Source organism: Lonchura striata, chromosome 1 (assembly GCF_050655825.1).
Source record: "Lonchura striata isolate lonStrDom1 chromosome 1, ASM5065582v1, whole genome shotgun sequence".
Classification (NCBI taxonomy): domain Eukaryota; kingdom Metazoa; phylum Chordata; class Aves; order Passeriformes; family Estrildidae; genus Lonchura; species Lonchura striata.
Genome location: NC_140703.1, coordinates 100,791,215 through 100,805,494, shown reverse-complemented (window position 1 = coordinate 100,805,494; position 14,280 = coordinate 100,791,215). Strand labels below are relative to the sequence as shown.

Below are 14,280 nucleotides of genomic sequence, written 5' to 3'. Positions count from 1 at the left end.
CTGGGGAATAAGAGTTATCCAAATAATTATATGGCCAGTAGTTCAAGAAAAAATAAGTTTTAAAAAAAGTATAAAAACTTTTTATCACACTGTGAGTAACAAGAAGCATTATTTAAGTGAGCGAGGAGGGTTAACTACTTCCTAACCTTTCCCCAGAATCATATGGCTTCTTATGGGGATCCTGCAGAAAAGAAGCTGAGAGTGAGCTCTCTAACCATACCAATGCATGTCCTTCCATTTGGTCCCAGCTGAAGGCCACCTGATGGACAGAGACACTGCACCTGTCCCTTGACTTCTTCACATCCATATTGACAATTCACCATGGCACATGTCCTAGAACCTGAAAATAGCATTTAGAATAACAAGAAGAGCAAAATTCTAGGTTGAAATCACACAATTTTAAGTTAGATATGGATAAAAACAGCAACTATTCAGAATATCAAAAATCCATTCATTAAAATAAAGCTGCTTATGAATTAACATATAAAAATTCAGGAGTCCATGAGATATTTTCTACAAGCAAAGCTCTGTCACCTAAAAATTAGAAGCTTCCCCAGGTCTGATAAGGCAGGTTGGCTAAAAAAGCAGAAGGCTTTCCATTTCATGCTGGCTTGAAGACAAAGAAGATAGATAGAAATACCTATTTTCATATGCCTTAGATCATACAGCAAATGTTTGTAAGAGCAGTTTTCATCAACTGTCGATAGCATATTAACACAGATAAAAAAAAAATTGGTTAGGAGCACAGAAAAGTAAAGCAAGAAATAATGACATGAAATTCATTGCAGGAAAAAGTAATTATATTGGTGCTTTGCTTGAATACATTCAGTTGTCCTTATTCAACAGATGAACTGGCAGGACTATACATTGAGATCATACTAGCTGTTCTTCATCTGAAGCAAAGAATTTTACTTCTTTCAGGTCAAAAACACCTCTGAAGACTGAAATATAAGTATGGCCTAGTTTACTTTATCCAGGAACTACCAAATAGGAAGCCTCTTTCAGCTGTGATGGTACCAGAGAGCAGGGGCAAAGACCCCATCCTGAATAAGCTAAATCAGTTCATCACAAGAAGAAAATCTGCTGGGATTAGATGTGATTAGATGATCCTGTTCCATCAGCTCTGTTACTTACTTGCACATGTGCCATCTGGCATGAGCATGTACCCATTGAGACAATAGCACTTGTAGCTGCCATGTGTGTTCATACATCTGTGCTCACAAGGACGTGGCTTCAGTCCACATTCATTCAGATCTGCAGAAGTCATCGGAACTGAGTGAGTGTTGGGCTTTTATACATATATTCATGCATATATATATATATAGGTGGATAATATTGCCTAATGTGTGGAGTTCCCCAGAGTGAAATTGTCTGGATGGAAAATAAGCCAGCCCCTTGCAAGATGAGAGTTTAGCAGACCATCTGGCTGAAAGGCTGCTAGTAAATCCAACATACACAGACCTCTACACTGGAAAAATTAATGCAAACTCTGGCCACATCTGGCAGCTTGTTAGGAAGAAGTGGAGGGCTGGAGGGAATCATAGCTAATCTTTTTCTGGGAGTTTTTTTAATGGACTTTTTCTGGTTCTAGCCCTCCAGTTGACCTCTGTATTAGAAAGGCAAAAAACATGAGGCTAAAAACAGGAAAGCAGTTTGAGATAAAGTGAAACAAAGATTTTTACTTTATTTTTTCTGAGCTACGCACTAGCGCCAAGGTTATCAGTAGCAGAAATGAAATACAATTTATGATAATAATTATGTGACTTTAAAAAGATCTCAAAATTCTGCAGATCCTGAGAATGAAACATCCTAAATCCTTCTCAAAATCCAGGATTTCAAGGCTTTTTGGAAACAAAATAAATTTCAAATTCCTAAAATCTATCCTTCACAGGGTGAAAATAATTTTAGAACGTTCATTTGTGTGGTACAGGTTGAGCAGTGCTGACAATGATATTTGGCCTATGACAAAGGGACAACATCTGTGTTTTTTACTTCCATGACCTGACACTTCTACCTCTTGTAGTGATTAGTAAATAGATGGAACTCATTTATAGATTGCACCAGCATATGCAGCCCATTCAGTATGTGTTTAACAGCACATATGACTGAAAATAAGATTTCAGTAGAGATGCAACTCTCCAGGCAAGCTCTGAGCTTGTACAACTCCACTTCCAAAGGGAGAAGCATCTGTTCTTGTGTCACACCCTGCAGACCACAGGAACAAAAACTCCAGAACATTCAAAGCATAAATTTTGTGGAGGTGCACAAGTGTTTGTTACAGCTAAGTCGAGGGAAGAGAGAGGGTTGTATTCTATTATATTCACAGGGTCTGTTTGAAAAAGGACAGCCTGTCTGCTTGCAAATCACACTGGATTTTTGTGCTACTGTGACTCCACTAAAGACTCCAATAAAGACTCTCTTAACAAAGAAACTACAGAGCAAACTGGAGAACAAAAGGTATTCAATTTAGACCATACATTTTCAAAAGTGCTTATCTGTACCTATCTCTCACAATGCACAAATAGCATACACAGCTCTAAAAAAGAACCTATGGAGATAAGGCTAATTTAGCTCAGACTTGGTGGCAGACTAATACAGTCCCCTTATCTCTGTTATTTTAGTTAGCTTATGTTGAGCTTGCTCAGCAGGACCTTTTGCTGTAAGGACAGACCAAGGCTGCATCTGCCAGTAAATTAAAAGTGGGTATTAGCACTCCTGGCTGATGGAACATGACCACCTCTACAGCTATACTGTTAAAACAAACAGCTCTTGGACACTTCTGGTCTGTACCAGCCACCACCCCACTGAAAAAATCCTGCTCCTGCTTCAGAGGGTAGAAAAGCCCAGGAGCTAAAAGGGAGTTTGCATGTGTAGATCTGTGCAGTGCTTCCTGCAAGCCTCAGTCTTGGAATTTGCTGAAGTGCACAGAACTGACCAGGTTGCCTATGGAGAGCATGTCAAATGCACATAGAGTTACTGTATGGAAAGCACCTAAAAGCTGAGGGTTGCCTTTTAGCAACATTTAAGCTGCCAAAGAATTTTCGAGATTAAACTTCTGTGTTTAGAGGCCAAAGCTGTAAGTGGTGCTTATATATCTGTTACATATGACCACAGCTGCTGTTTCCCTTTTCTCTCTAGTGGTACCGAGGAGTTAATTTCTTTGCCTGTGAGAAACAGCAAGAGATGGATTTTCCCAAAATACTTAATAGCACATCTTTAGGGCATATTGTTTGAAAGATACTGTGTAATAAATGGGCTGTTTAGACTATAAAATATGTGTATTTATTGTGCCAATGCAATATTTTCAAGCAAAGTCTGCAGGAGCTTAGGAAGGTAGCAAGGACAGACCTAGTCATTTGTATGGCCTTTATGTCATGTTTCCATCATAGCACCTACAGTTCACTCATTTGCCTCTCCATGCACATTGACCTGCTCCTTTCATCTGATCCAAGACAGGGATGTCATATTTTGGAATGGAAAAAAAAAAAAAAAGCTGAGTTCTTACCAATGTGTTCACTGAAATATTTCCATGTTGAATTCTAAACTTATGGGGGGGAAATGGTGCATTTAAAGTTTCTGAAAATGTAATTCTAAGGACTCCCAGTGATGGTTCTCAGAAATACCAACAGCATATACAAACAGCCCAGGCAGATTGATAAATTACACATCTCCTAGTCTTTCTGACTACGAGATTAATTTAAAAATAAATATGGGCTGCTAGTTAAGAAAATAACATGGGTTCTGGAATTGGCTTCCATCTCTTCTGATACCTTCCTATATAATCTCTCCATGCCTTAATCCTCTGACTATAAACATGACTTTGCCCTTGTCATCAGCCCATAGGAGATAAAAAATATAGGTTCAAACTTTTGTCTGCTGAAGGAGGCTTAGAGCTTGCCTGGGATGCTGGAGATGCAAAAGTTTTAAATTCTTAAGTTCTTCTACATAAACAAGAAAACATCCTGGTTTACTGCTTTGGAAGATGCCAAAAACCATAGTACAAGATAAGAAAACAGAAAACCAACAGTCTTCTTTCTGGAGCATATGCACAAACCTTGATTACAGGTTTTCCCTGTAAATCCAGGGAAACATTTGCATTTGTTTGGTCCCATGCACTCGCCATACTTGCAACCATGTCCACAGGTAGCTGGTGGAGTCAGGCACAGAAAGGAGAGAGAAAAAGAAACAGTTAGAAATATTCTATTTGAGAACTTTTGCCCTGCTTAGTTGCCTAAAAGATTTTGCACAAGTTCAGCATCCTCCACACCTCTCCCTCTAGTCTAAGCACAATAACTACTGATTAACACTTTATTTGGGCTTGAGAATAGTGGCACTAACATTAATTACAAGAATTTGGTTTTTTTTCCAGGTTTGTGAAGACAAAAGGTCTCTCTCTCTCTGTTTTTTTTGTTTTTTTTTTTTTCCCTTGCAGTGCTTACAAGCCATATTTAGTTTTGTACTCCTGCCTTTTTCCTTTTTTTAGGAAGCCTATGTGAGAAGCAGCTGGCCAGCAGCTTGAATTGCTATGCTTGGCATCTGGAGCAGGAAAGAGGCAGCAGCACTCTCCTAGAGACACAGGAGATACATAATCCTATAGCAGTGTACAGTCTTGGACTCCTCAGTTACAGCTGAGGAACGTGTCTATCCCATGGAGGAACATCCAGAGCACATCTGTCATCAGGCAACTGTCCTTAGCACACATCCCAGCGCGCATATTTGCATCATGTTTGCAGTCATTTGAGAGGGCTACATTTAACCTGGGTGCATTGAAAAGCAACTCTAAGTCCTCTGGATCACCAATCAGAAATTAAATTTTGACTTTTATAAGCCTTAAGGCTCCTGAAATTACTCAAATTGTCAGCACAGAGGTTATTCAGGAAGAGCAAACCAAACATGCATTTGTATCAGGACAACCTCTTAGGAAACAGTGAAAGAGTGTGCACCAGGATGTGAAACTCAATTCTTTGTGTAGTTCAGCTGATCTGCAAACTGTAGGAAAGTTTAGCTACTATATAATAAAATTAATATTAAAATTAATTTTTATGAATTCAAGTTCAGAAGGTACTAACTCTGCAGATTGAGGCATTTTTCTACACTTCTTCCAGCCCTGAATGCAATGTGGCACACTGCAAGACTAGCTTGTTCCCCTGGGATCCAAAGCATACCTGCTTGGGATGTTCTCCCATGGGATGGACACATTTCTCTCCTATAACTGAGGGGATGCAAGACTGCAAAAGACCAACTTGCAGTGTTAGCAATGAAGCAGAGAAAAACACCACAACTGGATTTACATTATAGGTGGCTTAAAGTGATTTGCCCAAGAACAGTCTTCAAATTTTATGAAAACCTATTGCTTTAAAACAAGACAAACTACTCCACTGGCTGATCAAAAGTTACATTTGCCAGTTATCTCTCCAGGTATTAATTTGCATCAAAACGGACGTGTGATTAAGCAATGAAAGAAATACTACAATAATCCCTTTTTCTTTTTTTTTTCTTTTTTTTTTTTATGGCATATCATATATACAGAGCAGAGGCATTTTAGCATCTTTCCCTTTTAGTATATGGATTTTCAGCAATGAATAATCTTAAGCCTCTATACAAATTCACTAGATATAAAAGGCCAAAATCTCTGTGACAGCAAGTGCAACATCTGAAAAAGATCTAAAACATATATTTTATGATTTTGTTGTATTTTGCCCAAGTACAATTAGAGAGTAAGATTCCACAGTGTATTCTCCTTGGGATATGTAGACCTTTCACAAATTAGCTGTGTCCTAAGAGTCATTGCTTCTTCACTAAGCAAATGATCCACACCCCAGAATGCTGGCTGGATACCCAAGCTCAAATCAGGGGCACTTACTGCTTGACTTTTATATATATTTTTAGAAAGTTAAAACCTTCTGATTCTCAGAGGCTGTGTAATCTGAAGATAAAGGATACCAAGTGATACTAAATCATTTTAGGGGTCCTTATATAGCATTAGAAAACACTGCATTTATGGCACGTACTCAACAGCTGTAACAGTGTAGCCACTGACCAGGGCTGTGCAGGAGATTAGAACAGATGGTGCCTTCTGGATCTAAGAATTTCTGAATGCGCAAGTTATGGTTTGGTGTTATTTACCCAAAGCTCTCAAGCTTTGGGTATAGTCTCTCAAGCATGTTTTATTTGCTTTATCACAGAGTTAGGAGATTTCACTCCTCAGGAGTTTCCCTTCTGTAACCTCTGGCAGATGTGTAAGAAACCTCCTTATTAGTACCAAGTATGCAGCAGCAGAGAGGAAACAAGCAGAAAGTTAATGTTACCTTCACAGTGGCCCTTGTTCTTTCTCCAGCCAGGACAGCAATCCAACCTGGAGCCGTAGTGACACACCCCAGGCTGGCTCACAGCCCCCAGCTGCCCACGAGCTCTCGAGCTGCGTAAGGAAGGACAAACACTAGCTCCAGCAGGAAAATGCTCTAGTCCATTCCTCTGCATACCCCCTTGTACAATTCTCTTATGTTTTATCCACTGTCAGCCATTTCCTTTTCACTAAACCTAGAGCAGTGCTCCTAGACAGGAATGCAGACTTCCATTTGAGCAGAGAAACTGGGAAGATGGGAATGTTTCACCTGCAATAAATTAACTGTGCAAGGTAAACACTTTCTAATGAGAAACACGGAAAGGAAGAAAAAACAGCCAGTTCTCTTGCTAGAATGGGTCATCTTAACATCAATGAAGTCAACAGGGCTGTGTCAGTTTGTGTCACATGAACAACTAGATATGGTGCCATAACTGACAGCACTGTTGCCTCAGATGATGAAAGACTGATTCTACAGAAAAGTATGTTGAGGACATCAGACAGCCCCATAAAAGCTCACAACTTGCAGGCTCATAGCTACTGCATACATGCAAAGTGATTGCATAAGTGCAGACAGTCCCAAGCATTCTGGTTGAATGAGACTCCCTGATCATACAAAATTAATATTAATTTCACCTGTCAATAAGCCCAGGGGGTTCAAAGTCATTGTGCAGATCAACAGCTGCAGGAGTTGGAAGACCTGCCATATTAGTTGCCAAAATTATAAATCTGATGGAAATCCACAACTGTGTAAATCTTCTAGACCACCCCTGTGTTTCTATGTGTGCTGTGACTTTAATTCTCTTCTCCCTCTGCTTGCTGTTATTTAAATTGTGTACCACATGCCTGTCCCTTTTATGAAATTCTTTCCTTTATCCAAAATGCTCTGTCCCCATTGCTTTATTCAAGTAATAATTTAAAATGCATTTTCTTCAGAGAGTCCAAAGGGTTGGTTTTGACCCAGAAAAATTCCTGTGTGGTGAGAGCTTTGTAGTAAGTGATTTGGGCTCCTGAGGAGGGACAATACACTGCAACAGAAATCTCATGGTAGGGAAAAAAAAAAAGGTGGAAAAAGCCATTGGGCATGAACTTTTTCATTTTTAATCTGATGCACAAAAAAGTTAATACTTTATCACATTACAGGAGTGCTTTTCATGTATCCTCCTGTGCTTATCTGTAACAGTCACACTCACATCAAAATAGTTCCTGCAAATATCACTGAGGCAAACTAGAACAAATATATGCATACACTTCAAAGACACAAGATGTTACTCCAGAGTTTTCTTTAGTAGCTGAACCATTGGAAATAGAAGGAGTTCACAGGAAATGCATAAGCTCATGTATCTGAGATACTCTATACAAAGAGATGGTCTTCATGTCACCTGGCAAGTAGATAAGCTTCAGTACTGGAACAAATTATTCTGAAGCCACCCAACCTTTGCCATCAATGCAGTGATGCAGTTAACAGGAGTACACATTCTTGTGCATGAACATCCTCAGACAGGTGGAAGAGTTGAACAGCTCTAACTCCCCTGTGCCTGTGACAAATCAGCACCCTGCCTCTGCACCCTAGAGACAATAAAATAGCCTTTTTCCATTTTGTTATCCACATGCTGCTGCCTCACATCACTTGCAAGTATACAAGTTAAAGAAAATATGTTCTGCTTGCAGACTAGAAAGTGGCCTTGAATTCACCTGGATAGTAAATGTACATTCTGCCTGCATCCCAGAACATCCCTTTGAATGTATCTGGATAGTGCTATGACTCCCCTGGAAGGTTAAAATGCCTAAAGTCTGGAGGAAGAAGGATCTCATTCCTTTCCAAAAGGTGCTCGTTTTTACAGGAAAAATGGATTCAGTAGTATTTTATCTAATAATTTATTTTTTAAAAATAGTCATTATAAAGTATACAAGATCTCTCAAGATTTCAGAACAAACTTTCCTTAAAACTGGGGAATGTTCCATAGAGCTGCAAATTAAATTAACATAGCTGAACTCTATACATATTTCCCTGGACAAGGTCGAAAGACTTGTTCTGACTTTCACAAGAAGCATCAAGATAAAACTTACCTTTGCCAGAGAAAAAGATCAACTAGATCCCAAAATCTGTGAGGAAAACCAGTTTTGCCAGGCTAGTTCCTCTCAGCCATGAAGAATCAATACCCATCAGCTTAACCATTTCTATCAGGAGTTCAGCATTTTTTAAAAATTGTGGGAGGAGATTTTTTTCAGGCAGGCAGACCCTTTCTGGGAGAATGTTGCATGAACCTTCCTGGATACTGGGGAAAAAGTAATGCAGACTGGAGGCACAGGGTACTTCTGACCCCTCCTTTTTTTCATACTCCTGAAGGATTTCAGAGGAACAACCTAAAGTACCTGAGTGAGATGGCTGGACTTATCACAGGCTGCTGAGTGTGCAAAAAACTCCTGCCCTTGAAGAATCTGCAGCAAAAAATGTGACCAAAAAAGAAAGGCAAGAGGAAGCACAGTGTGCAGGTCAGATCACAGTGCAGGTCAGTGGAAGAGTGCTGTCTGAAGAGCTCTGAGAAGCAGCACTGGTGCTAAAGGTAACAAGTGGCTACTTAGCAGTCTAGAGTGCCCAGGGAGGAGAGAAGTCATTAACTTTATGTGGCTGTGGTATTGCTGATAGGACTTTGTGACATTTAACAAAGAACAGTAAGGATGAACAGTGAGCACAACAACCCAGGACCACCTGAGCTGAGGTGACTGAAATAAAGAGCTGGCTGCATTAGCTGTCACAAGATTGCTGTGACCAATTAGCACCATTTTAAACTAAGTGGGACTGAGTTTCATTGCTGCTGTAACCTGTATTGCTATTATGGTTTAGGAATGGTATTCCTCAAATCAGTCCCCCCCACCAACACTCTCCACAGCCACACAACACCCTCTTTTGCTCCCCAATTTCCCCTCACCCTTCCCCTTGCAGAAGGATGGAGTTGAGAATTGGAGGCACAATAGGCAAAGATTGCAGGCTGAGGCAAGAACAATTTACTGGATGATGGAAGGTAGAAGAGAAGAAACATTTCACACAAAAATACCCCAATAATAGACTAGACAGGGTCCCTCCACCACGTTTTCTTGACTGGAAAGAACCCCTTCTTCCTGGAGCACAGTCCTTTTCCCTTGCCCTCGTCAATGGTGTGAGGTGGTATAGAATAACAAATGTGCTTTCCCTAAGACATAAGAGCAGGTCAGGAGTTAATGAACTTCCAGTTCCTGAGGAGCTGACCACTCAACAGCCTCACATGTGCTGGAACAGCACACTGCCACTTGTTGATGAAATGTTTCCAGTCACAGATGTAATATTAAAGAAATAAGCCACAAAACATCTTGAAAGCTTCACATGCAGTTGCTGCGAATTCTCCCTTTACGAGCTATTCCCTTGCTGCAGCACTTCTGCTTCTGGAGAATTGGGAGAGGGAACACTGGAATGTCTTGGTCTGGAGTAAGTGGTTTGATTCTCTCTCAAAATCTCGTTCTGTTTCCAAAGCATACCTGCCTCCATAAACCCAACATCTGTGGTGACTGGCTGCTGGTGAAGGCAGTTTATGCTGGCAGACCAAGAGCCGTGGGTGCTCACACCTTCCCACAGATGGTGCAGCTGCTCTCCCGCCACTAAAGCCGCCGCTTTTCCCAGAGCGCGCGTCCCGGCTCCGGTGCAGTAGCTCGGGGAGCGGCTCACATGCCCGCTGGAGCGCACGAACCGGGCGGGCGCCGTTCAGCACCGCGGCCCCGGCCCGGCCGCCGGCGGGGCGAGCCCCGCGGACACGGGCGCGGGAGGGATCCGCGCACACCCGCGCCCGGCCGGAGCGCCCGGCACCCGCGGGGCCGCCGGGGAGCGGCGGTACCCAGCCCGGGCAGCCGGAGCCGCCGTGCCCGTCCCTCCCGCCCGACCCGCCCGCGGCCCCGCTCACCTGCCCGCGGCCAGCCCGGCGGCGAGCAGCGCGGCCAGCAGGGCGCTCCCGGGCGCCGGCACCATCGCCGACCCCGGCGCTGTCTGGCTGCCCCCCGGGCTGCCCCCCGGGCTGTCCCTCGGGTTGTCCCCCGGGCTGTCCCCCGGGCTGTCCCTCGGGCTGTCCCCCGGGCTGTCCCCCGGGCTGTTCCTCTGGCCGTCCCTCGGCGGCGCGGCGGCAGCGCCGGAGCGCGGGCGGGCGGCGGGTCGGGGCTGTATAACCGGGCGGGGCGGGGCGGACCCGCCTGGAGCCGGGGCGGGCAGAGACCGCAGCGGAGAGGGGCGGGTGGTCCCGGCCGGAGCAGGGCAGAGTGCCCTGGAGCCGGCCACGGAGCCACGGGATGCTCCCCTGCGGAAAGCCGTGCCACTCCGGCGGGCGGTACGAGCCCCGGTACGAGCCCCGGTACGAGCCCCAGCCCAGCCTGAGACTCACCAGTGCCACACCGGCGTGTCCGGTGCTGTGCCTGCGCAGGAACCCGCTGGCCCCCGTGGCAGCGCTGCCATGGGTTTCCATCACCGGAAAATGCATTTGCATCGAAAGCTTCCCAGGCTTTGCCTTGCAGGACCATCCCTGAACAAACTCTTTCCAAGATGCTAAGAACTTGGATATTAGGAAAAATCTTCTTTAGAAAAAACTTCTGCCAAGTTGTTAACATGTATTGCTGATTTCTTCGGACTTCTGAAAGTACAGATGTTCCGCCAAAGTACATTTAAGTCACCTTGTAGAGAGGAGCAGTGTGAAGTCAGAAGTACCAAAAGATGGCAAAATTAGTCCCAGGATTCAAATTACATCTGATTAAAATTAAATATATTTAAAAGAAACAAACTTACACACTACTGTTTATGTGTTGCACAGAATGGTAAAGACTATTTTTGTCCTGGATGATAGACACAAAAGCCATTGTCGGTTTGCAGCTGTGCTGCTGTCTTTCTGAAATGCAGCAGTATCTCAGTACCTTGAGGCTCTCCAACTTCTTTTGTTAGACTTGTCTTCCTGCATGGAAGGACTAGTCTTTTGATTTTAGTTAAATCAGCACCATGTAGAAAGCATATTATTTACTTAAAACTGAATTCAAAGACTCATGGTTTTATTCTGCATATTTATTCCAACAAATAGATATGAGTTCATCAGTTGAGTCTGAGCTTGCCACTAAAATGTTGATTGGTGTTCAAGACAAGTTTATTTGGTCAGTAGAGAAATAATTTCTGAACTGCGATGCATGTAGCCTGTTATAAGCCATAATTATTTCTTTTTTTTTTTTTTTTTCACACAGTGACTTGTGGATAGGTCTGTCTGCTCTGGTGGTCCCTAAGTAGTATTTCACATTGACTGCTGGAATGGGACTGTCCCGGTCCCTGTGATATATTAGGGAAATGTTTATTGAGGCTGTAGTCATGGCTGTCTCTCAGATGAAAGCTAATGGGCAGTTCTGGCCTATCCTCCCAACCTTGCTCTGAGCTTTCACAGGAGCCCTTTCATACCAAGGTGATATAAGAGGGATCTGTGGCTTCTAGGGTCATATATAACATGTCTTACAGGAATGTCCCTCAGCTTTTAGAAAAACCTTTTTGTACTTCATACAATCCTGATCCCAAAGCACACCTCATGGCTGCTCTTGTTCATATATTTTCTTGATAATCTAGAATGCAAAATGTAAAATTAGTGGGATTACAATTATAAATCCTATTTCTAGATTGAACATATTTCTTGTTATTGTTTCATTAAATGCTGTCCCTAGCTTTTGGGTCTTAGCTGTTTTGTATTCCATTTTGTCATCTCTGGAACAAATGAGGCCCCATGATAAGACTGCTTTGTCCACTGAAGATGTCATTTCCCATTTTGGGTGAATAAAAGCTCTGAATTTGTGGAGGTGGGGGAGTCTTGCTCATCCCCCCCTCATTTCCTCCTTTGCCTGATGTACCAGATTGAATCAACAAGAGAATCACCAGCAAGCAAAGATGAAGAAGCAATTTGCCCTCTCCATTTATCTCTTGTCAGGGAATACCTGGAATGCTGAGCTTAGGTTTTTCCTATTTGTCTCACTTTTTCTCTGAAAGTTACTGTGGAACAGCTCCATAGACTTGTGGAACCTGGAACTTCCATGCAGAGGAGGAGATTCAGTCTCTAGAGCTTGCTGAAAGTACACAAAGTACAGGCCCTGGCAAACTCTGGCTGCACCATGATTTCATATGTTTTTTTCCTCTGAGGCTGTAGCTCCAATACACAAAGGGATGGAAGGGTGGAATGGAAGATGGAATGGAAGAAGTCTACAAGGCTATGGAAGAGAACTAGGTTTGTCCTTCTTTTCCACACTTTGTGTCCCTTCCCATGGAAAGAAAGGGGTTACATTTTCAAATTACGCCTTGAACTCTGAAACGTTCTGCAAGTCCCCTGTGAGGAACCCAACACCAAATATCCAATACATAATTCCCCCTATATGGGCCCTTTTTTCCCACCTGGCCTATCATGATTGATGTCTATACAATCCACGTGTGCATCAGGGATTGCCATTTCCAGCAGCTTTATGAATTAATGTAATAGGAGACCACTGTGTGGTTTTTGGGGATGAATTTTATAAGTATAGCTTCCTGGCTTTTGATGTGATATTCTTTAATTTCAGGTCTCCTGCCAAAAAGATTTAGACATTTTTTTTTCCCCTCATATAATTTCTCTACATACTAACACACAAATCTTTCATTACTTGACTACATTAGCCTATAACAAAAATAATTCAGTCACTGCTGACCCTCTTATATATAATACTTTCCATATAGTAGCCCAATAACATGGTGCCTCTTAGTAGTTTTTGGTGATTTTATAGTTTGTTCAGCCATATTTTGTTTAAAAAAAAAGTGAAGTTCATGTAATCTATACCTTTATTTTGTCATATCAATAAATGTTAAATGTTAAGTGACTATCCTGTAATTCAGTGCTTTGAAGCTTTAATCTTTGACAGTTTGTCCTTTTTATTTGAATTGTCAAAATATAACAGTTGGCAGGTGGCAAAAGAATCAAAAAAATTAGGGATTAAACCAGGTAGAGTGTGGACCTATCATAAACTTATTATGGGTCCACAGTTGCTACTTTTCAACTTTTGCTAATTTGCTGCTGCCTTTCAAGGTTACTGTATGGAAAATGGCAGTAGAATTCTGTTTGGATCCAGGTTCTATCCTCGTTTGTTCCCCTTGAGCATCTCAGTGCTGGCATGCTCAGTAACAAAGCAGAAACCACAGCCTAGTGGGGAAGCATACACTTGGTGTGACTTTATGGAATCAGTAGGAGGGTCTCCTTGGCTTCACATCACAAAGGTATTTGATCCTGAATTCCCAGATTATATGTCTGCTATCATGAGTTCAGGTTCTTTCTGTGTATTGATATTTGGAGTAGCTGTTGATGTAAGATTCTAACTTTTCTTATGCTGTAAATGTGAATTATTCAATCTCTATTTAGGAACCACAATGGACTGATGAAGTTGAAATAGAAATACTTCAGCTAAAATATTTACATTAAGCATAGATAGAGTAAAAAATAACTCAGAGCATTAAGGACTGAAATATTGCTATAATGGCAATAATTTCTATATCACTTTTTTTTAGTGAAGTTGCATATATACTGCCAAATAGTTTCAGATCAAGTTATTTCATAGATTTTTCATGGAGTAGAATAAATAGGGAAATAAAAGCAAACCATTTATTTTTTCTTGAATAATTTTATCAGCTTTAACAGACTATTTTGAAAGAGTAAGAAATCATTAATAGGATTTCTGAATTAGAATTCTTGAATAGAATAATGATTATAAAATCAATTGATCTTATTTTTTTTTATTTTGGTTTGCTTAGTATTGCTTCAGAATATCTTGAGTAAAAAAAATCAGTTCAAAGTTGAAATTCTTGAAATTATTAACTATGATCTGAAGCTTTAGAAAAACTATCAAATACCCAGAGATTTATGAGACCTAGTAAT

The 14,280-nt window shown here is 41.7% G+C and overlaps 1 protein-coding gene across 4 annotated transcripts in view; it reads right to left on the bottom strand.

The window, feature by feature from the left end:
• EGFL6 (EGF like domain multiple 6) overlaps positions 1–10,472 on the bottom strand; it is a 38,352-nt gene extending 27,880 nt beyond the window's left edge. The window contains exons 1-5 of one of the 4 annotated variants that reach the window (XM_085584729.1): positions 10,279–10,472; positions 6,309–6,418; positions 4,055–4,147; positions 1,135–1,254; positions 221–340 (exon numbers count right to left, since the gene is read on the bottom strand). In XM_085584729.1, the coding sequence (XP_085440855.1) occupies positions 221–340; positions 1,135–1,254; positions 4,055–4,147; positions 6,309–6,418; positions 10,279–10,343 (508 nt within the window). In that variant the 5' untranslated portion in view covers positions 10,344–10,472. The remainder of the gene's footprint in view (positions 1–220; positions 341–1,134; positions 1,255–4,054; positions 4,148–6,308; positions 6,419–10,278) is intronic. The other 3 variants (XM_085584734.1, XM_085584739.1, XM_021535574.3) reach the window with 3 other exon arrangements.
• Positions 10,473–14,280: the final 3,808 nt, after the last annotated feature.